At 38.3% G+C, this 24,279-nt stretch overlaps 1 protein-coding gene across 1 annotated transcript in view; it reads right to left on the bottom strand.

Moving 5' to 3' along the window:
- Positions 1 to 24,279, bottom strand: part of LOC135104399 (uncharacterized) — a 127,193-nt gene that overhangs the window by 45,876 nt on the left and 57,038 nt on the right. Inside the window, exons 34-52 of the mRNA XM_064011800.1 lie at positions 24,045 to 24,243; positions 23,212 to 23,290; positions 19,779 to 19,902; positions 19,049 to 19,166; positions 16,620 to 18,179; positions 15,434 to 15,535; positions 12,717 to 12,814; positions 12,433 to 12,573; positions 12,113 to 12,232; positions 11,248 to 11,395; positions 10,219 to 10,313; positions 9,738 to 9,813; positions 8,762 to 8,830; positions 8,436 to 8,533; positions 3,205 to 3,345; positions 2,635 to 2,816; positions 1,619 to 1,752; positions 1,102 to 1,260; positions 780 to 919 (exon numbers count right to left, since the gene is read on the bottom strand). Coding sequence (XP_063867870.1) covers positions 780 to 919; positions 1,102 to 1,260; positions 1,619 to 1,752; positions 2,635 to 2,816; positions 3,205 to 3,345; positions 8,436 to 8,533; positions 8,762 to 8,830; positions 9,738 to 9,813; positions 10,219 to 10,313; positions 11,248 to 11,395; positions 12,113 to 12,232; positions 12,433 to 12,573; positions 12,717 to 12,814; positions 15,434 to 15,535; positions 16,620 to 18,179; positions 19,049 to 19,166; positions 19,779 to 19,902; positions 23,212 to 23,290; positions 24,045 to 24,243 — 3,783 coding nt within the window. The remainder of the gene's footprint in view (positions 1 to 779; positions 920 to 1,101; positions 1,261 to 1,618; positions 1,753 to 2,634; positions 2,817 to 3,204; positions 3,346 to 8,435; positions 8,534 to 8,761; positions 8,831 to 9,737; positions 9,814 to 10,218; positions 10,314 to 11,247; positions 11,396 to 12,112; positions 12,233 to 12,432; positions 12,574 to 12,716; positions 12,815 to 15,433; positions 15,536 to 16,619; positions 18,180 to 19,048; positions 19,167 to 19,778; positions 19,903 to 23,211; positions 23,291 to 24,044; positions 24,244 to 24,279) is intronic.

The raw sequence follows: 24,279 nt of genomic DNA, 5'->3' as shown, positions 1-24,279 counted from the left end.
GGAGGATGGCTGAAGTAAAAAAGGATGGTGTCACTGAAGGTGCAGAAGGTTGTTTGTTTACACTCATTGGTTACCAAAATGAGAAAATTACTATCAATTTTTGGGGTTTAGGAAAGGGGTCTGACAGTGAATTCTTACTACAAAGGAGAGTGATTATTGATCTTGAAAGGGAAGTGGAAATCCTTATGAAGAGGAGGGAAGCAATGCAGGGTGAGCAAAAGAGAGATGTAAAGTAGAATATTAAGTCAAATATACCCAACTGTGTGTGCATTAACCTAGTTGTATTGTAAAGTTCATTTGTCACATCTGCATATCTGCAGTTAACCATTATCTCTAAATTTGCTCACATGGACAGCTGTAACCACCTCCTCACTTAAACTATATTTCATAATGTCACTGAGACATTTACTCTTCATAATCTTTTTTGTATGTCTTCTCATAAATCTTATCCTCCCATCCATATGTATCTCCAAAACTTGTGTCTATCTATCTTTTCCATACAGTTTATTAATTTGTACATTATTACCAAACTTCCATTTCTCTTTTGTGTGTGTGTGTGTGTGTGCACAGCAAAAATGTACAGTATGCACAAAAATTAACCAAGTACTGTAGATACACAGGAAGCACACAAGACATGGAGTTACCTAAGATATGAGGGAAGAAATGGTACATCAAAAATTAATGGAAGATGAGAATGTAAAAATAAAAGCACTCTCTTCATTAAAGATACTTTCATTAAAGGTATTTTCATCCACTACTCTCAAGGTACAATGTCACACCTGCAGGCAGAAATTGTATTCCTCCTGGAGTTGCTCAAGTGATCTGTACTCTGTGTCTCCATCAGCCTGCCATGGTTTAGCAGTGTTGATCCATGGTGACCAAGAGTCACACGGAGCCAAAGTGGTGGTGGGACCCACAGCTGCAAACACAATGGAAAATAAGGTTACATGGCAGAATCCACTGAAAACTAAATAAACAGGTACTTGATATACACATATAATCAAACTTTATCAACATCACAGGTTTAGTGGTCAAGTAGAATCTCATCTGGTCAGGACTTGTATCTGTCTAGTACATTACCCAAGTCTTAACATCACTTACAAGATACACGAGGTGGTGGGGTTGAAACTTCTTCACAGAAGCAATAGAAGGAAATTTCATAATTGTAACAGTCTTGAGCATTTTCCAGATCAAGGCATTTGAGACCCTCTACAGCATCACAAGTTAGAATTTGGTTAAGATCAGAGGCTGGGATTTTGGCTGTCATGAAGGAAAATCATGAATTAGCTATAATCACTTGTACAAGTAATCATTGCAAACATGTAAAACCTATAAAAATCAAGGTAACGATATAGAAAATAATGAAAAGTCTAACATTATCAGAATAACATATGTTTAAAAAACAGGCAGTGTTTTACTACAGTGATTTCAGAGAAGACCAAAGTTATGTTGATTTTGACTTTGTATTGTCTCATTAAAGGAAATCTTTCTGGAAATTAAAGATAGTGATCAACAAAAATGGTAATTTGATTTACAAAAAATTAATGCATGGAATAGGTTTGACAGAGATATTCAGGGGAACATGCCAGACACCAGCAAACAGGTGTGTGTGACCTACTGGCAACTTCTCTGCAGGTGGCATTTATGGGATTCTCGCACAGAAACTCTTCACGCGTGCGAAGCATTTCAAGGCTCAAGATCAATCCCTCAGATTCTCGCTCTTTCTTGTAGAAAGGTGACCAACTGTTGCACCTGAGGGACACAGACAAGAACTTTCAGTGCAAATATTCAGGAAGAAAATATGAAGGAAAGATAAAAAAAACCTTAAAATTAGCTGAATACAGTATGGATGCCAAATATTAGTGTCTGGAGGCTCCTCAGTGCCCTTTTATTAATCACTAAAGTCAATTTATAATTCTCCTTCTTTCAGAATATTCACTACAGACAAGGGGCAGTGTATATAGGTGAGTACTGTCAAATGTTTTTTTTTTCATAACAATGCATAAAACAGTCTACTGCACCCAACACTAGCTTACTTCTGCTATCTTCCACAATTTTTTTTCCCAGCAGACTTTAAGTGAACTAATTAAAATTAGAGAAACCCATGACATCAGAGATGAGATATGCCAGAACCAATCAGGTTGAATTGTCACAAGTGGCCAGATTCTTGCAAAAAGATAATACTATAGACAGCTTGGCTTAATATAGTCTCCATCTCCAGTGTCTAGTGGAAAGAAGTACCCTATGATATTCTCAAATCCTGTCACAAGGATGACAATACAGCAGTGGTAGTGTTTCTGGAACTATGGGTTCTTGTCCTCTATACCGATCTATATTGTGGATGAAGGTGTCTGTTCAGAGAGAGAGAGAGAGAGAGAGAGAGAGAGAGAGAGAGAGAGAGAGAGAGAGAGAGAGAGAGAGAGAGAGAGAGAGAGAGATACTGACAGTGTCTTCCACTCTGATAGCATGAATGAAGCTATATTTGCATTTTTGCAGCAAATGATACCTTTAGCAATAAGAAAACCTGCTATAATTAAAGTTCACTGTCATCATACCAAGATGCCTCATGAGTTATATGACATTAATGATACCATTCACTTAGAGACTAAAAGACCATCAACAAGTGGAACATACACTGTCTTGAGAACAATCTGGCTCTCTGGCTCGAAGGTGGTTGAGGGCGTGGTTAAGGTGATCACTTCTAAGGTGGTTGACTTGGTGCTTGGCTCCTCACAGTCTGGGATGCGAGAGCACAGCAGAGCATTGTTCTTGCATCTGCACAGCTCACACTTACTCACCTGGTACTCTACATCAGGCTGAGAAACATAGGAGAGGTAAAAAAGTCAGTAACTGATGTGAACATTATGTACAGTAAACAGACACAGCAGGGAAGCCCTCATCCAGGGATGATCATGGTAAAAATGCCCCTAAGATACCCTGTCCATACCAAATTAATTTGTTGCACATTACAGCTTTTCCTTACCCATTCTAGGTCAGGTGTTTCTAATTTCAGTTAAAAACATTTTCTCAACAATCTGTTTTTATGCTTTCTTACTTTGACTATTATTTCCCAAATTTTGATCAAAGTATTCAATTATTCTTTTGTGAAATATAGGCACACAAATCCTAGAGTTGAATCCTAATCTCCCGAAGGCTGCTACAGCTGCCTCTTGTTTAAATTCATCATCCCTAATCTGCACATACCGGCAAAGCTTGTCCATTGGAGAGGCGGCAGTTGCAGTCAGCCACCTGGACACAGTGTTCCTGATTGATTCCAAACATGCCAGGTGGACAGGTCATATCCCTGTTTGGCTCCACACAACCTGGAGCACAGTTATCTTCACTCTGTGAGATATAACAATAACATTTCTTGTTTCAGCACAAAAACTAATGAGACAGGCACAATATGAACAATATGATTACCTGTCAGCTTCAACAGACAGAAAACTGCAGTTATGAGAGATATCAGGTACACAATATTCACATTGAAGAACCAGTGGCGGCTCGTGAGACTCGTGTCTCACATTCAGACAAATAAAATATTAAATGCTTTTATTGTTATTGTTTAACATACCATTGATTGATAGATTATAAAGATAGATAATTATTTAATTCTTTAGGTCTTATCCTAACAGTAAATGCTTGACTTCCTTAGTGCTGGCTTAGGCTATTTGAAAAGGAAGTCCATTCTCCTGTTCCTGTTTTGTGCAAACAGATCAATAAATTGAAAATTGAAAAACTGAGTTCTTTCAATGCAGAAACCGTCTTTGTTTCTTGTGCCATTTTGCAAAATACTGCTAGGCCTACCTGGGAAAAGAAAAAAAAATACTATTTTATACTATGTTTCTGTGATTTTACACCATCTATGATAATCAAGATTGAGCACAAGCCATCACTGATCAATAATATTTTAAAATCATCCCTGACAAATTGAAAAACACGATCGAAAATAAGACCGACACAAGAACACTCACCGAGCAACAACAACGGCTGAGACAAGACTGCGCTAGACGCAGTCCACACCAGCGTAGCCAGATTGTTTTGGCCATATTATCGTACTACACAGGTTGAAATTATTGTACTTCTGGTAAAGTTATCGTACATATGTAATTATTCCAAATATTATGCAAAACTGCCACTTTCCAAATACAGCAGAATTTAGGTTATATATATATATATATATATATATATATATATATATATATATATATATAGAGAGAGAGAGAGAGAGAGAGAGAGAGAGAGAGAGAGAGAGAGAGAGAGAGAGAGAGAGAGAGAGAGAGAGAGAGAGAGAGAGAGCATATGTACAACGAAAGACAAGGCAACACACACACACACACACACACACACACACACACAAACACACACACACACACACTGCATAAGTATATGTACAACGAAGGACAAGGCAACACACACACACACACACACACACACACACACACACACACACACACACACACACACACTGCATAAGTATATGTACAACGAAGGACAAGGCAACACACACACACACACACACACACACACACACACACACACACACACACACACACACACACACACACACTGCATAAGTATATGTACAACGAAGGACAAGGCAACACACACACACACACACACACACACACACACACACACACACACACACACACACACACACACACACTGCATAAGTATATGTACAACGAAGGACAAGGCAACACACACACACACACACACACACACACACACACACACACACACACACACACACACTGCATAAGTATATGTACAACGAAGGACAAGGCAACACACACACACACACACACACACACACACATACACTGCATAAGCATATGTACAACGAAAGACAAGGCAACACACACACACACACACAAACACACACACACACACACACACACACACACACACACACACACACACTGCATAAGCATATGTACAACGAAAGACAAGACAACCCACACACACACACACACACACACACACACACACTGCATAATCATATGTACAACGAAAGACAAGGCAACACACACACACACACACACACACACACACACACACACACACACACACACTGCATAAGCATATGTACAACGAAAGACAAGGCAACACACACACACACACACACACACACACACACACACACACACACTGCATAAGCATATGTACAACGAAAGACAAGGTAACACACACACACACACACACACACACACACACACACACACACACACACACACACACTGCATAAGCATATGTGCAACGAAAGACAAGGCAACACACACACACACACACACACACACACACACACACTGCATAAGCATATGTACAACGAAAGACAAGGCAACACACACACACACACACACACACACACACACACACACACACACACACACACACACACTGCATAATCATATGTACAACGAAAGACAAGGCAACACACACACACACACACACACACACACACACACTGCATAAGCATATGTACAACGAAAGACAAGGCAACACACACACACACACACACACACACACACACACACTGCATAAGCATCTGTACAACGAAAGACAAGGCAACACACACACACACACACACACACACACACACACACACACACACACACACACACTGCATAAGCATCTGTACAACGTAAGACAAGGCAACACACACACACACACACACACACACACACACACACACTGCATAAGCATCTGTACAACGAAAGACAAGGCAACACACACCCACACACACACACTGCATAAGCATCTGTACAACGTAAGACAAGGCAACACACACACACACACACTGCATCACCATCTGTACAACGAAAGATAAAACACACACACACACACACTGCATAACAATCTGTACAACGAAAGACAAAGCAACACACACTGCATCACCATCTGTACAACGAAAAATAAGGCAACACACACACACACACACACACACCTTGAAATACCTTGAAAAAAAAAACACTGAATATTTACTGGGAGGGACTGGAAGGGAGTTAGGGAAGGTACCACTCTGATGACGTCACGGGTGGGGTTGATGACGTCACAGCGACCGTTATTTACGTACGTACGTATTTCATTTTGAAAATGACCCCTCTAAAAAACGCAGCTAGACAGGAATGCTTTATAAATTCAGACTTGTCACACATTTTAACTAATGCCACAAATAACAACACATTTCAAAACGCAGTAGTATTAAAGATATTTAAAAAGAAGTATCTGAAAACTGTTGGAACCTTCACCCCATTTAAAATCGTTCAAATGTCCACCCATTCTGGCTTAAACATAACGGAAAATACTTAAAAAAATCTGAACTATTTTCTAAAACCATTTAAAGTTAGCTACAAGCACAAATAAAAAATCTACCCAAAAAAAATTCAATATTATTGGAAGTTGAACACGAATAAAAACAAGTGTACGGTGCACGCATTTCACTGAGCGGGACGGCAACACACTAAAAAAAACACCAACTATTTTTTAAAACCAATAAGAACCTAGTACAGGCTGAAATAAAAATTTTGTTTTGGGACCGTAAAAAAATACGCCGAAAACGGCCCTCTTATTTACACAAAAACAACGCCAAAATCACCACTTTTCACGCAACACACACGCTCAAATAACTTAAAAAACAACAAAATATTTTTACAAACCATAAAATCTTAGCTACAAGCCGAAATAAAAATACTTAGGAAATAAAAAAAAAATATTGGAACCGGAGGGGGCTGGGGAGCCTTATCCAAGATGGCGGTGGAGGGCCAGTGGAAGGGACGACCAACCTTTCTCTCTCATTTAAACCCTCGCCAAACTTAAACCAAGTAATGGCAGGTATATCTAATGTGCGGATATTAAAACTTGGTCACGTGGCTCCGCTTTGTGACAGTATTGGTTTAAAACACTCACAAATAAGATAGATAATGGCTGATTAATAGAGACGACCCAGATTGTTTACATTTTCATTAAGTTAAATTTTACGGCTTTTAGTAATGAGACGAGGCTGACACAGGGGTATATTGTGCTGGAGGTTAGATGAGATGCGTTAAAATGAGTTAAAACCGTGGATTGTTCAGTTATTCATTAAAAAGTTACGTTAAGTTACCTAAATTTATTCTAACACTTCCTGACCTTACTTCCCTGTGGTGGTGATGGTGGTGGTGGTGACCTATCTTCCTGCCTCCTCGTCACTATGGCTGCCTGTCTAGCACCTTCTCACAGCCAAACTTTTCTTTATTTTGCTTGTTTTCACCCACTGCTGCCTTCTGGTGTCCACTGCTAGAGCCCCACGCCTTCCTCATTACCAACTAAAGAAGGTTTAACTCATGGGGTAAGCCTTGGCAGCCACTGTGTAGGCGTGGTTACAAAAAAAAAAAAAAAAAAAAAAAAAAAAAAAAAAAAAAAAAAAAACAGTCTGTAAGGCTGGGAGTTGAAACAGACGCGTACTAACACCAACCATATACGCTACACACTGACGTTAACTTGTCAGGCAGCACTACCACTCGCCATTCCGCCCGGGAAGCCTCCCCCCCCATTTCTCCCCGCTTTCGTATCATTAAATAGTAAATAATTTCCGTACTTCCTCATTGTTTTACAGTATTTTTTTTTCATATAAACATATGAGAATTGGTGTTTCCATGTGAATGATAGTAAAACATAAATAAATTAACATTATTTTCGTGAATCCTAGAAATCCACTGGGGGGGGGGGTGGCTGCAGTCTCGCAGTCCCTATTGACGAGCCGCCACTGTGAAGAACTACAATAAAATATATTGTTGATACTTAAATATCAGAGAAACATACAGAAAGAGTATTTGCAGTGTGACAGATTGGTCAGTCATAATTGATGCTGATAAGAATGAGTCTAAATCAGTCTACATCAGTGATTTGCAAACTGTGTGCTGCAGTCCACAATTTCACTGTGACTATGCACCTCCTAATTTTCCTAGAGGTATATGTTCTTAAATACATTCATTTTATTAGGCCTGCACTACACTGACTACAGTGTTGGTGTGCTATAAAAGTCCAAGATGCACCTTTAGTGCACCAATAAACAACAAAGTTTAAGAATCCCCGGTCTGCACTCATCACATGTACATCACATACATGCACACATTGATATACTATGTACAAGATCATGCCAGGAATTGAGAAATTATACCATAGGGACCTGGTGATGTGAGATTACTGAAGTGCAAGAGAACTTGGCCTGAAGGTGACGAAGGGAATGTGCAAAAATAAATAAAAAAGAACAGCTTTCCACAACGAATTATTGGAATTTGGAGTGAGCTGGAAAGAGACATAGTACATGCTAGGACAATACATGGTTTTGAAGAGAGATTAGATAACTGTAAATATCAAAAGAGGACAGCACAAGCATAGACTCCTCCCGTAAACCACAACTAGGTAAATACAACTAGGTAAATACATACCAAGCACCAGCCCTCTTCTTTTAGTATGGACTGATAGTACATGCAGATCCTGTTACATGGCATGGCACACTGTTCATGCCTCATGGTCTCCGGACACTCTGAAACACAATGCTACAATGGAAAGGCAAGCCAATAAATAGATAAGGTATCATCAAACAACATTCACCCTTCCTTTTAGTGGTTCAACCAGCAAAATATGATCATTACAATGGGTGGGATCCTTATTGGTTCATGAAGTACTGTCTCAGCACACTCTGACTCTGGCTCAGCTAGTCCACAAGCCTGTGGAAACAGACCCTTTTCCTTCATAAACAGCCAATACTCACTATCATGAGATGGTCTTTCTGTGGTGACATTCAGTGGTGGAGGAGGATAGTGTGTGGTGGTGGATGGCACTGTGGAAAAAGCACCACAAGAAACACTGGATAACAGTAACAATGGTAAGAGGAAATAATGAAAAGTAGAGTGTAACCTAAACTGTTTCTCTTTATTCTAAAGTCTGTGTTAAATTTTGTTATTTTAGTACCGTATTTTGTTTGCTTAATTAATTTATATACAGTAAGAGTTATTTGATTACTCATTTAATGAATAGATCAAAAGCAATGGGCATGGAAATTATACTTTTCAAGATATGAAGGAAATCAATATTGTAGTGGATCAAATATATCAAATTTTTGCTTGCACTTACATCACTAAAACTAAGTACCTTGGTGTGTGTGTGTGTGTGTGTGTGTGTGTGTGTGTGTGTGTGTGTAAATATTTAAATGAGTTACACTGTAAATGAAAAATTGTACTGTATTATGTGGTCAGCATAATATAGGGACCACATTATTTCAAAAGAGAATAAAATAAACTATGGACAACATTAGAGAGAGAGAGAGAGAGAGAGAGAGAGAGAGAGAGAGAGAGAGAGAGAGAGAGAGAGAGAGAGAGAGAGAGAGAGAGAGAGAGAGAGAGAGAGAGAGAGAGAGAGAATATGAGAGAACAAATGAAACTGAGAAGTATGTTCATGGGACCTATGTTTTTTCTTTCATTCTCACACACTCTTGAATGAGGAAAAAGGTGTCAGACAAAAAAAATATAGTGATGCATTAAGAACTATGAAGTTTTTCAATATTTCGGATCTTTGGAGTAAAATAAATATTCATTTCATAGTCTCTCTCTCTCTCTCTCTCTCTCTCTCTCTCTCTCTCTCTCTGTATTACAAATGAAGATCTAAAGTATTCTGAGATAAAATATAATGCATGGTGTATTAAAAGACAGGTGTGCAAAATGCCTGTTGTGAATTCAAATCTAGCTCACCTGTAGTTGACATGGTTAAGAAGGAGCTGTCCCAGTCCTCATCATTACATATGCAGAACACACGAACCTCATAGTCCTGGAACACATCAACTGTCAACACAGTAAGAGTTCTCAATGCCTTTTTTCACAAACTTTATATCCCTCTCCTGTGTGAGCCTTTCTATTTACAATAATTTCAGATGATAAATAAGTTTCAAATTTACATAGGTATGGAAAATCCAATGGATCAATATTCAGTAGTACTTAAGTCCATTTCCCTAGACTAGAAAATGTGCAAGTCCAGATTAAAAGCAATCATCATCCAGGGAGTAAAGCAATCCATTATCATGTTGTTCTCCCTAGTAGGCATGGCTGTGATTAAAATCTGCAAGTAGATCAATCCTTTCTTCACCCATTTTCTTATATACCATTATTTTTCCTTAAGAATGATAAGTGCATTTCTTTTTATTTTCATGGTCAACTTCATATACAACACACATACCTTGCAACCCTCAGGATTTTCTGAACTCTGACACACAAGGCCTCTCTGTAGATCACAGGTGGCTACTTGACCTGCTTCAGCAATGGACTCATGACCTGGAGTAGCAGAATAAATGTTAATTCCCAAAATCAGCTATAATGATATGCAGTGGGATCCATGACAACATCTATTTAATATCATTTAGTTGTTCACATTGTGATTTGTTTATTTGAAACAACAAACTCAAGTCTTCTGATAATGGTCCATGGCCAGGATAGGGAATGGTGAGGTATACAAAAAAATGCCACAAAAACACCAAAGCTTATAAGAAATGTGGCACTGAGTCTACTGGAGGGACACCAGCTGTATATCGTGATAGTTCATGGTTAGTGGTGTTGGCATGCATGGGTGGGTGAGTATCAACTTACATGGCACTCAAAAAGCAAGGAAGGAGTTCTTAAATGGAAGTTTTGTTAGCTATTTGAATGACTGCTTTCTTAATAATTCAGTTAATTATTCATTTCATACAATACACAAGCTGTATGCTGTCACAGACCCCACTGTAGTGCAATTTTTAATTTCACATGATCATATGATTTGGATTCACTGAACTGTCTATTGAAAATACAGAACTGCCACTAAATTATCTGCTTAGAATAACAATTCTTAAACAAGAGTATTCCTCTATGCTCATCCTCACCACTCTGATGAAAAAATAGAACTGAGAAAATCTTATTTGATAATGTCAGCCTACAACCACTATGATGACTACATTATTGTATTGGAGTCTGCAAACTAATGAAATAATCATGATTAATTTTTTTAGACAATTTTCTTTAACATGTATACTCAAAGTAACACTTGAGAAACATAAAAATAGCATTTGCTTTTTTTCTTCTTTATAGATCAATTTTCAAATTCTTTACTCTTATTCCTGCTAATTATCTGTTATGACCTTATGAGAAAATAAATACATATTCTTAAGTTAATTTCATTCAAATTAAACCATCAGAAATAGAGATCATATTTTCTGCCAAACTTAATACTTACTGCCTTGCACTCTGCACTGTATTCTGCCATATTCACGACACTTTTTGGGATATGTTTCCTCCAAGTCAGCAATCAGCTCCTGTTCATTCCCTTCACTGGGTACGGACAAACTCACCCATGAACTCCAGTGCTTACAAATGAACTGAGGCTGAGGGCAAGAGAACAAAACACTTTCAATTGGAGGCAATTAGAAACTAGGAATGCCATTTCTTAAATGTAAATCTTCAGAAAATAAAAAACAAGTTTAGTTAAAAGAATATTTTAAAGCTAAGCCACAGGAACCTTGTAGGTTTCTTCAAACTTGGAACAAAAAGGAAAAGATGTCTTCAAGCCATTTGTCTTATCATCATATTTCCTCTTTTACATGACATCTGTCTCTCACATTCTATCACAAAGTTGTTTTCTTACCATCACCAAATTTTTCATTGTTACAACTCTTATGGACTAGCTAACTATGTATCATTTATTTTCTCTAAATATCTAGGTTTTCATTCTCTTTAATAAGAAACCTTATAACAGTGTCTTTTTACTTTCATATTTCTTTTGGCTTCAGCCTTTAAAATTCAAGGGATATCAAGAAGTGAATAGTGTTTTATTTTCATATCTTTACTTTCTTGCTTTTCAGTCAGCAAACAGGTAAATCTCCTTGCATCTGCAATGCAGTCCTCCTCCAGGTTTTTTCTCTTGTAAAAGTATTAATATAATCCTTAATTCTTTCTGTTTTGCATTTATTCTTTCTACTTTCTAGTCAAAGGATAATTATTTCAACATATTCAAAGCATAATTATTTCAACAACACATAAAATGGTTGTGGTAATGTCATGAATCTGAGTATAACATTTACAAAGAAAGATAAAAGACTTACCTCACTAGTCACAGTGTAGACAGATTCAGTAGTAGTAATGCAGGCTGATTTGTCACACATCAGTAAGTTGTTGACACACTGACACACCTCACAATGATCCACAGGAATGGGTCGGCCCGGCTAAGCAAGTGTAAATTAATATTACAAACAATCAAGTAATTAAAATCATGATATGTCTTAAAACCTTTAATTGTATGAAAACACCATGAAAAAAAGAACCTCTTCATTACCTCATAAGAAATAATCATGAAATAAAAATACTGAAATGAAATGGTAAACCAGAGGCCAAATCAAAACAAGAGAAAAAAAGGAATCTGTACCGGGGCAGCCTGTCCATTACGGAGGCGGCAGTTGCAGTCTTGAATAGCAACACACGTGTCCTTGTCCCGCAGGTATTGGTGGGGTGGACACACCTGACGCTTCCTTGGTTCCAAGCAGGCTGGTGCATATTCTCCATCATGCTGACAGAAAAGACTTGCTTTAATTATGATGCTTATATTGCTCTTTGTTTAAAACAGTAACTCTCTTATGTGCACACATACATGTACACTAATGCACTCTACAACTTTCATCAATTGACATATCTACAGCCACTGCTACATACCTGACAAATGCCATTCTGTCTGAGGAAGTACCGGTAGTAGGCACAAACACGCATGCAGGGAATTGCATTGGGAACATACACCTGACCCTGAGGACACTCTGGGGAAGAAAATGCTGCTTACTTCTTTTGTTCAGAGGTAGCACAGACACTCTTTACCACAGTTTGCACTGTACAGACTCCCAATTTGAACTCAACACATCAAATTGTATTTTTTTATTTTATTTTTTTACAAGGAGCAAGTTATTTAATGCTTCACATTCATCAATAAATTGTAAACTACCATATTTGATGGCTCATAAGATGCACCTTTTCTCCAAAATAAAGTCTCAGGAAATGAGACTACATCCTATGAGGCCAAGGTTCAGCACTGAGGCAGTGGTTGGTGGTAAGTCTATGGCAACAGAGGCTCTAAAATCAAACCCCAGACATCTTCACACATGTAAACAAAGTGATGATTGGTACTAAACCACAAATCAACTCTTTCTTTCAAGGTAACAATATATAATAGGTCATACTTACCGGCAATTCACATAGAATGACACCAGTCAAGAAGAATTTGCCTAAGTGACCATGCACCACGCACTGTATGCACCAAAACAAACACATGGTCGGTTACATGCTGAACTCAGTGAAACAGGCAAGCTTCACTGCATTCTTTACAGTATGATGCCGTTACTCCTTGAGGTAAGATGCACTTTCATACAATTAAAATTGCACCTATCTTTTAACATTCTTATGAACAAAATTTATTACCCCTGTAGTCTCTCAGTCACTATTGACACCATATGCCAGGTATATGTTTACATATCATAACATGATTGGTACGTAGGCTACTAGCAAATATTAAAGTTTTTAAATGCAAAATATTGGGATCTAATAATGATCTAAATGCATGTGAGTCTTCAAATGTCAGGTGAAATCCTTCACTTCATATTCAGAGCTTAAATCTGCTCATTCATTGTTTTCTTTCATTTCAATGTCTGCCAAAACTGGGTGCATCTTATGAGCCCATGCATTTTATGAGCAATCAAATACAGTAAGTAACAAGCAGTCTGAATGACACCACTGGTAACCTGCCATTTCCTGTCAGTAATATCCAATAAGAAAAGCACTACTCATCCCTTAAGATGAATACTGAAATTAAATTACCTATCTTACTGACCCCAAACCTGACTTAATGCAAAAAAAAAAAAGAAAAAAAAAAAAACTTGCTATTACACTGCACAGAAGACAATGTCCTATTATCACATAATTCATACTCTGTTAGGTTTTTCTTGGTGTTGGAAACTAAGAAATATTTAGTAAATTCAGACTAGGTGTCCCTCTGTCTTTTGATTTTAGGGTTATCATTATAAAGTTTACTTAGCATAAGAAACCATAATCTTTTAAGTCTGAATTGTGGATTAAAATCATCAGTGGATGACATCTTTTTCAGGTCTTCCTGCATATGAACAGTTAAGTATGTACCTCAAAAGCATAAAGTGTGATCCTTTATGGTTACATAATTTGAAGTTTTAAAGACTTCTTTATCAATCTATTTTTATTTACGCTAATCTTTCTATACCTTGCCTTTATCAACCCTCATGGTGTGGCTTAAATTTTTGATGATCTCTTTGAGCAAGCCACAAAACATTAACAATGCACTCATAAACAGGAGATAGAACTACTAGCATTCTGTTCCTACTTCAAAGTATGGTCACATTTCTCCACCTACAACACTGAATTAAGCTAGTCTGACACATTTTAGGCCGAAAATAAAATGCAAAATTGTATACATCAACAGAAAATTGTACTGGTTTCTCCATGTGAAGAGGAAAGATAAGATGGATGAGGTAAAGCATGTCATTCAATGTAGAATATACAATGTAAGCAAATAGATGGAACAAAAATGAGCTTGAAGTTGCAAGGGAGTATTTCATAAATAAGAGATTTGGTAAAAAGATACATGCAACTATTTAGTGGTATAAATAGCTATACAATAACTAGATTTAACATTTATGAACCTGAAACATGTCTTTCAAGCTGATAATAAAACTAATGATGAATGAGTTCAAACTTCAAGAAATATTAATTAAAGTGCTGTACAAATCAATATTTTGAGCATGCGGAGAGAAAGCTCGACAGTAAACCAATAATGAGAATAATGTGGTCAAATGTACACAGTGAAAAGTTAAGAGAAAGGCCATACCTAAAGAGGGTGAACTGTGTGAAAAGAGCACTAAATGAGAGAGGAATGACTATGCAGCAAATGTTGGAGGTGAATAGAGAGAAACAGTGAGGAGTGAATGAAAATGATGAAGTTTTTGGGCCCCTAGGAGGGACCCATTGGGATATGGGCTCAGTTATGGTGTGGGGCACTCCACAAGTACCCAGCATCTGCTGTAGTCTCAGGAATGGAGTAGGTGTCAGGTAGAGGACAGTCTCATGAAGCTGCAGGGGTAGACCAATGGATGCTGTTGGACAGCCCAACAGCAGCTGTTCTGTGCTCATCCTTTTGGGGTATAGTATGGAGGGCCATGAGACTTTCCCTTTCCACCAGGGATTGATGGTGCTAAGAGTTTGAATGATGTATGTGTGAATGTGTGGTGCCTTGTCTGGACCATCCTATGTGGGATTGCCAGCCTGGTATATAAATAAACAGATGATGATGATTACAAGGAAGGCAATTATGGTGGTAAAGATGGTGAAAATTACATTGAGGAAAAATCATGACTCACCTGAGACAACTTCTGGCGTGGTTGTTGGGACAGCTGGTGTTGTGAAGGGTCTTTCTGGGGGTTGGGTGGTGACAGGGACAGCAGGGGTGGTTCTGGTGGCCTCTGTTTGAATGAACAAGTAAGAAACTTCATCCCAGACTTTGTAGGGAATTAAGGAACAGATGGAAGAAAATCACAAAGATACAGATGAAGCATAAATATGTGAAAAAATGAAAGTGGAATATACAAGACCAAAGTAAGGTTTGTGTACATTAGTAGGTGAAGAGAGACATATGATGTTTTTATGAAGGAGGCAATACATATAATGAAAACAGATATCACTGTAATGACTGGGGAAGCTACAGACTCCAAAAATCATCCTGGGACTTGATGATCATTACAGTCCTAACATTTAGAGTGCTGTGCTTTGTTTTACCCTTTCAATCCTCAACTGCAAGCTTCTTGTGGTGAATCTATTCCACCTTCAAAGCATTTTTTTAATGTTTACAAATGCCCAAGGAAAGCATTATATTGGTAGCTTAGTAATAATTGTTGCTAAGTAACATGATGGTATAGTTTTGAAATGATATGCCTATGCATGTCTGGGCAGGGAATGTCCAATATTCTCTGAAAATGCTTGCTGTGAAAGAAGACTGTGTTTCTAGTCTGTGGATAATGAAATACCAAGATATTATATAAGTGGAGAGAAGAAGCCATGTAGTGACTAAGGGCACAAAGACCCTAAGCACTATCTTGCAGCCTGATGATTTTTATGGTCCTGATGTCTAAGGTCCTGTTAAGGGCTTTACCCCTGTTGAGGCCTCTCATGGCAAATTTATCCCATTTTCAGATAAATTTTTCAGTGTTTATGTGAAGCATCCAAGGAGGGCATTACATAACAAGCATAGGGAAAAATGTCTATAGAGGAGATATGCTATGGAAAATGAATATGTAAAAACTATGCACAGCTGCTATTCACATAATTTTGTTTTGTTATTTTGAAACTGATATCCTGTTATTACCCATTACTCATATTTCAGCTTGCTAGAATATTACTACTTTTTGCAACAGTACTAGTTCAAAACTTTCTATTAGACAATGATCTTTTTTTTATGAAAGTAAATTTTTCTATTAGTTAACTGTATGAAGAAGTTCTACAACATTTCATGACACAATGCAAAAAAGAACAAAAAATTACAACACTCACCACAGGAGCATCTGACTCTGATGGCATAATCTTCACATTGAGAACTGGGGCAGCTGAGGCCTGATGTGATGGAACACTGTACAAAGCGGTCTTTGCTCTGGCTGAAGTCTGCACGTCCATATGTAAGTCTATCAAGGTGACCCCCACCCTTGTAGCCCTTGCGGCCTCCCTTGCTACGGCCCTTGCTACGGCCCTTGCTATGGCCCTTACGGTGGCCTTTGCTAAGGGATCTGGAACCTTGCACCTTCATAAAGTGGCACTGCACATCTGTGATGTACTCATTATCACAAATATCCAATCCTGCTCTACGGATATTTTCAAAGGTTTCAAAGTCACCACCATCAATGGCTGGATGGGAGACATTGAACCACTCTGTCCAAAAGTCTCCAATGCATGGTTCTGGGGTTGTGGTGGCAACTACATGTGGTGGTGTTACACGCTGTTTACATTCTGGCTTTATGCGGATGACATTGTATTCAAAATCACAAACAGAGTGCCTTGGATTGAAGAATGTGCCAGGGCCACACTCTTTCTCTACATATTTGAGCCCAGTGAGTGCTGGTGCACACTCATAAAACTTACGACAGTCTTCTTCATGCTCCTTGATCTGTGGAGAAGAATAAGAGCAAGTTTCCTGATATGGAGGTATAGGTGGAGCAGTCACTGGGGTAGTAGTGATCTCTTCAGTCACTACTAGTGAGGGAGTTGTGCTAAGTGAACAGTCACAGAAGAATCTTATCTCATAGTCATAACAATGGTCTGGTCCTTGGAGATCATCATTGCACTGGAGACCATTATTTACATTGCAAACAATACTATACTGGTCAGGCAGTGAGACGTGACCTACTGCCTGGCACTCTGAATCCACAATCATGTGTGGAGCACAGAATGTATACTTCTCAGTCAGTGTATCAAGGTCATCTCTATCATCCCAGTCTCCTGGGCCTGGTGTGTGTGTATTCATCCACTCTGTCCAGCCATCAATGCACACACCTTCCAAGGGTGGAGTAACTGTTGGGGGAGTTGTTGTCACTTCCTTAATATCACAGCCTTTGAGTTCCACCCTGAGAGAAATAGCTGTATGGAAATCAGTGGGAACAATCCTGACATAGCGTGCAAACACTGGCTCAGGGAACAGGTTTGTCACTGGTGTTGATGAGTCTGTGTTCCCTTGGAATTGTTTGGCATAAGCATCTTCTGGTTCCATAACATCCTCCCATGTTAGTCCTGTTTCTGAGAACTGGACAACAAAATTCTTAACATACTGGTTATAATGTGGGTGTCCTTGAGTCACCACACCAGTCACCTCTTTTACTTCACCAAGGTCAATCTGAAGCCACTCTGATAGCAGTGACTCCCCCTCAGGTTTGCTGTCTCCCTCAGCAGTCCAGGCCCAGTCTGCATTGAGCCGTGCAGCATGGGCCTTGTCATCTGGTGTCTTCTGGGAGGAGGCAGTGATCTGTTCATTGGGAATTACGTAGTTCTCCATACCAAGGCCATCCTGACATTCACACTGACAGAAAACACGCACCTCATAGTCTTGGCAGTACTGAATATCCCCTGTAGAGAAAACAAATTTCTAATTGTTCACAGCTTAATTAAACATTTCATAAAGCTACATTAGTGTGCTAGATTAGTAAATTTCAGAATAAACTTCACATATAAATTCTGTATTCTTTTCCTTCTTGACAACCAGAAAATAAATAATTGCTTAAGACTGTCATAAAAATGTCTCTTTACAGCTTCTAGCTTCCTATACTCCTACATTCCCTTGCTGCTGATTTCTTTTAAACTATGAATACACTATATTCTTAATTTTTTCCACTATAGCAATTCTAAAATGGCAGTTACAACAAAAAAATTACTTTCATACTCATAGCTCTTGTTTCTTAAAGTTCTTTTAATTATCTCCCACCTTGTTTCTTTAAGTCCTTTAAATTACCTTTCACATTTTTTCACCCATGGTATTCTGCATTTAATAGTTTACAAATAGTCTCCCTACATATACTCCAATCCAATTACAGTATTAAAAACTCATTCTTATCCCATTATTTTCTTTTCTTTAAGGCCATCATAAAATTGATTATCTTCACTCATGGAAATATATATCAGATATTTTATACATTGGTTTTCATGTTCTTAGTACACCTAACTGCACTACATGCAATGTGGTCAGTAGTGAATTACAGTTCCCTAGCTCTTCATCTAGCCATTGTTCTTTATAACATTATTTTTTTTTTTTTTTGCTAAAAGTTTGAATTGTTAACATACTAATTGCATTTTCATATATATTTTACATATATCACATTTATCTCTTTCTTTTATCCTGCTTAATGCTCCATCAGCTTTTGACTTGTATACTGTATCTCTTTTTAATATCTATGATATACATTATTATCATATGTAGTGATTCTGAGGAAAAAACTCACCATTATTCCTGCACATGGCACCACGCTTGTTGCAAGTGAATATAGGCTCCACTTCTCCACCTCGTACTGGACGACACTCCACTTCAGAGATGTAGTGGTCTGGACACAGTGAGTATGTCTATGTGCAGTAGGAAATAGTTATAAGAATGAGGCAGCCCCTTATAATGTAGAACTTAAACTATTGTCATGCACCTCCCTTGGGAGTGTCATACAAATAATGAGAAAATTATCTGAAAGCAGGACAAATTTAAACATGAGAGGCACCCTTGCTGAGAATGGACCCCCTGACATGGTGCTGTAAGGTACAATGCCATAATGATCATTAGGTAACAATAATATTTGGGTCTTTTATACCTCTGGTCTCTACACTACAGTTAATTTATTTAGAAAGTTACTTTCACATATTCTGCATGGGTCTCTTTAAATTAAATTAAAGTAGATTCAATTAACAATATGTGTACAAGGACTCAACTCTAATGTTTATAATGCCTACCTCATAATGTGCCTGTAAATCCAATTTCCCAACTCCAAGAAATATCTCTATTAATTAACTTAAGATCACTTAGAAAATGCTTTAGGAATGAAAAGCATGAAAATATGCTTTAAAATTTAAGAAGCTGAAAAATGTAGTACTTTCAATGCAGTATGCACATAAAATCACTTTGCCAAAACCTCATGGAAGAGAGCTCAGGTACTGCCAAATAGCCACAATGCAATCAATAAAACTTGCCTTGCGAATTTCTGAGAGAGACTCAAATTCTCCATTGGAGTCAGGAGAGTGGAGGTTATACCACTCACTCCAGCCCTCATCCTCACAGGTGTAGGGTTCTTCAAGCTCCTCAGTAACAGGTGGTCTGGAGGACACAATAATCATTTCAGGCTAATGCACAAGACCTCAATTTACATTATATCTGTAACCATAGGGAGGTAATACATTACAAATACCATATCTTATTTTTCTTACACCCAAAGCTAGTCTTAGGAAGATCAGTTCCACTGCATTGGTGCTAAGAAACTTCACTTACTGCCCATGTTCCACTTTCCAGACTGAAATTCAGTAAATCATTCTCTCTCTCTCTCTCTCTCTCTCTCTCTCTCTCTCTCTCTCTCTCTCTCTCTCTCTCTCTCTCTCTCTCTCTCTCTCTCTCAATAAATAAATAAATTAATTAATTAATTAATTAATTAATTAATTAATTAATTAATTAAAAATAAATAAATAGATAAATAAATAAAAAATAAATAAATAAACAAAAAAATGAAAAAATAAATAAAATTAGTAAAGTAACATTTAAAATGTATTTAGTTATACAAGATGTCTGGAGCCATACCATACTTTCAAAAGTGCCTAGCCAGTGTATATTAAGCACTAGGATGCACACCATCCCTTAATGCCCCCATTACCTTTGCATTACCCTTTTTCAGTATGGTTGCATGTGCAATTTCAGCATCTTTTTTTGCATTTGCATATGATTTAGTACTATAGTGCATACTTATATGGTCCAGTGGTGTAATGGTTAGCACACTTGGCTCACAGTGAGAGATGCCAGATCCAAATCCTAAGCTGGTGGCAAGAATTTGGACTTGTTTCCTTAAATGCCATTCCTGATGTAAAGTTAATCCACATCTTACAGTCTTGTAAAATTCCACCACAATAATCCCCTTCCATATTCAATAGCTCTTCAGCCAACAACTCATTCATATTCATCAAATTTTCCACCATTACCATAATAATTTCTTTTAGCTCTTACTGTCTCACTAATCTAAAACTATTCTCTGAATTTTTTTTTTTTTTTATGTATGAAGGACACTGGCCAAGGGCAACAAAAATCTAATAAAAAAAATGCCCACTGAAATGCCAGTCCCATAAAAGGATCAAAGCAGTGGTCAAAAATTGGTGGATAAGTGTCTTGAAACCTCCCTCTTGAAGGAATAGTCATAGGAAGGTGGAAATACAGAAGCAGGCAGGGAGTTCCAGAGTTTACCAGAGAAAGGGATGAATGATTGAGAATACTGGTTAACTCTTGCATTAGAGAGGTGGACAGAATAGGGGTGAGAGAAAGAAGAAAGTCTTGTGCAGCGAGGACGCAGAAGGAGGGGAGGCATGCAGCTAGCAAGATCAGAAGAGCAGTTAGCATGCCAACAGCGGTAGAAGACAGCTAGATATGCAACATTGCGGCGGTGAGAGAGAGGCTGAAGACAGTCAGTTAGAGAGGAGTTGATGAGACGAAAAGCTTTTGATTCCACCCTGTCTAGAAGAGCAGTATGAGCAGAACCCCCCCAGACATGTGAAGCATACTCCATACATGGACGGATAAGGCCCTTGTACAGAGTTAGCAGCTGGGGGGGGTGAGAAAAACTGGCGGAGACGTCTCAGAACACCTAACTTCATAGAAGCTGTTTTAGCTAGAGATGAGATGTGAAGTTTCCAGTTCAGATTATAAGTAAAGGACAAACTGAGGATGTTCAGTGTAGAAGAGGGGGACAGTTGAGTGTCATTGAAGAAGAGGGGATAGTTGTCTGGAAGGTTGTGTCGAGTTGATAGATGGAGGAATTGAGTTTTTGAGGCATTGAACAATACCAAGTTTGCTCTGCCCCAATCAGAAGTTTTAGAAAGATAGAAGTCAGGCATTCTGTGGCTTCCCTGCATGATATGTTTACCTCCTGAAGAGTTGGATGTCTATGAAAAGACATGGAAAAGTGCAGGGTGGTATCATCAGTGTAGGAGTGGACAGGACAAGAAGTTTGGTTTAGAAGATCATTAATGAATAATAAGAAGAGAGTGGGTGACAGACAGAACCTGAGGAACACCACTGTTAAAAGATTTAGGAGAAGAACAGTGACCGTCTACCACAGCAGCAATAGAACGGTCAGAAAGGAAACTTGAGATGAAGTTACAGAGAGAAGGATAGAAACCGTAGGAGGGTAGTTTGGAAATCAAAGCTTTGTGCCAGACTCTATCAAAAGCTTTTGATATGTCCAAGGCAACAGCAAAAGTTTCACCAAAATCTCTAAAAGAGGATGATCAAGACTCAGTAAGGAAAGCCAGAAGATCACCAGTAGAGCGGCCTTGACGGAACCCATACTGGCGATCAGATAGAAGGTTGTGAAGTGATAGATGTTTAAGAATCTTCCTGTTGAGGATAGATTCAAAAACTTTAGATAGGCAGGAAATTAAAGCAATAGGACGGTAGTTTGAGGGATTAGAACGGTCATCCTTTTTAGGAACAGGTTGAATGTAGGCAAACTTCCAGCAAGAAGGAAAGGTAGATGTTGACAGACAGAGCTGAAAGAGTTTGACTAGGCAAGGTGCAAGCACGGAGACACAGTTTCGGAGAACAATAGGAGGGACCCCATCAGGTCCATAAGCCTTCCGAGGGTTTAGGCCAGCGAGGGCATGGAAAACATCATTGCAAAGAATTTTAATAGGTGGCATGAAGTAGTCAGAGGGTGGAGGAGAGGGAGGAACAAGCCCAGAATCGTCCAAGGTAGCGTTTTTAGCAAAGGTTTGAGCAAAGAGTTCAGCTTTAGAAATAGATGTGATAGCAGTGGTGCCATCTGGTTGAAGTAGAGGAGGGAAAGAAGAAGAAGCAAAGTTATTGGAGATATTTTTGGCTAGATGCCAGAAATCACGAGGGGAGTTAGATCTTGAAATTGAGATCTGATTTTTTTTATCTAGATTTGTAGGATTGCTTTGCTGCCATCTTGATTATTAAATGCAGGAAAACTGGTGGCCTTAAGTACCTCACTCCTCTTGTACATAATGCAGCATTGCATCATTAAATCCAATCAGCTCACTAAATTGTGATGATCATTAAATGCTCTCTAAGTGGCCTAACAAGTAACAGCCTTTAGCAACTTCCAAACTACATTAGAAAATTTCTCATGCTTATGTTAATTTTGAATTTGTGAAATGGATGGCTTGTTCATTAGATTTAAGGGGGTTGTATCCAGTGTTCCCTATACCAGGGTTCATTATATCAAGGTTTTATTGTGCAACTAATTATCACAAATTTTCCACTAAACCTCTGTAGCTCCACATTACCCATGTCTTGTTGTGCAGAAGTATTTATCCTGACAGCATACAGCTACTCCAGGAACATAATACTACTGGAAAAAATGAACAGATAAAGGGATTCAATTGGACAAGTTACTCCATAACTCACACAGAAGGCATCACAGCTGGAGGAGGAGTGGCTGGTGTGGCAGGGGTGGTTGGGATTGGTGGCTGAACAGTTGAGAGACCTATGAGATGGAAAAGAGATATTGGTTGTAAGTATCCTTGTAAAACTATTGCAATGAAATATGTGCTTGGCAATGAGCAAAATTATATTTTTGAATATGTCAGGTATAGAGCTGGCATAGTTGCACACTCTGAAGCTGGTTTGAAGGAATGCTGCATCATGCATTGCAGTGGGTAACTTAATGAAACTAAGTCAGAAGATAATGAATCCTATTTCTATTTTTATTTCTATAATGAGGCAAGACAGCTAGTATGGCTTATCTCTGTCTAAGTGGTATCTCAACATGATATGTAGATTATTATTTCATTATTGCAAATAATTAGCCCCAATGTTTGTGAACAAATGGACATCTCACATAAGCCTGGTGTTGCCTACTAAACTAAGTGAGGAATTCAGCAAAAATGTGACTTAGTATGCCATTGTATTAGTATTTCAAACAGACATATCTTTACAGGGAATAAAATACAAGTACACCAGAGATAATTTCTGGCTTGATGCACTCTGTTTTAATGGTGATCATGGACTATTTAGGCACTAAAATATAATTTCACAATAGTCTGCATGGATGAACATAGTGCACCAAAAATCATATACTTCTACGCATATAAAGAGTTGGGGACCAAGACTAAAATGTACACTACAGCAATATCTTGAAATTTTCACAATCTGAATATTTCACACACAGAGTAATGGAATGTTGCAAGTCTAAGGCTTCCTTTAAATTTACCATCAAAGTAAAAGATAAGATTACTCACTGCAGTCACATAGGAAAGCCACCTCATAGTTCCAGCAGGCATCTTCAGCCATGGCATCATCTCTCCCCTCGCAGAAGAGTCCTTCATTGAGCAGGCAAGTCACACCTGGCTGGTCAGTGTGTGGCCGGTGCGTCCCAATAGCACGGCACCTAATGTCCACCATTTGACTCTGGGAGCAGAATCCTTGACTACTCTTGCTCTGAAGAAGAAATGTTACATTTAAGTAAATGGTGAT

This window comes from Scylla paramamosain, chromosome 10, assembly GCF_035594125.1.
Source record: "Scylla paramamosain isolate STU-SP2022 chromosome 10, ASM3559412v1, whole genome shotgun sequence".
Classification (NCBI taxonomy): domain Eukaryota; kingdom Metazoa; phylum Arthropoda; class Malacostraca; order Decapoda; family Portunidae; genus Scylla; species Scylla paramamosain.
The sequence above is the reverse complement of the archived record's forward strand: the minus strand, read 5'-3'. Positions and strand labels throughout refer to the sequence as shown.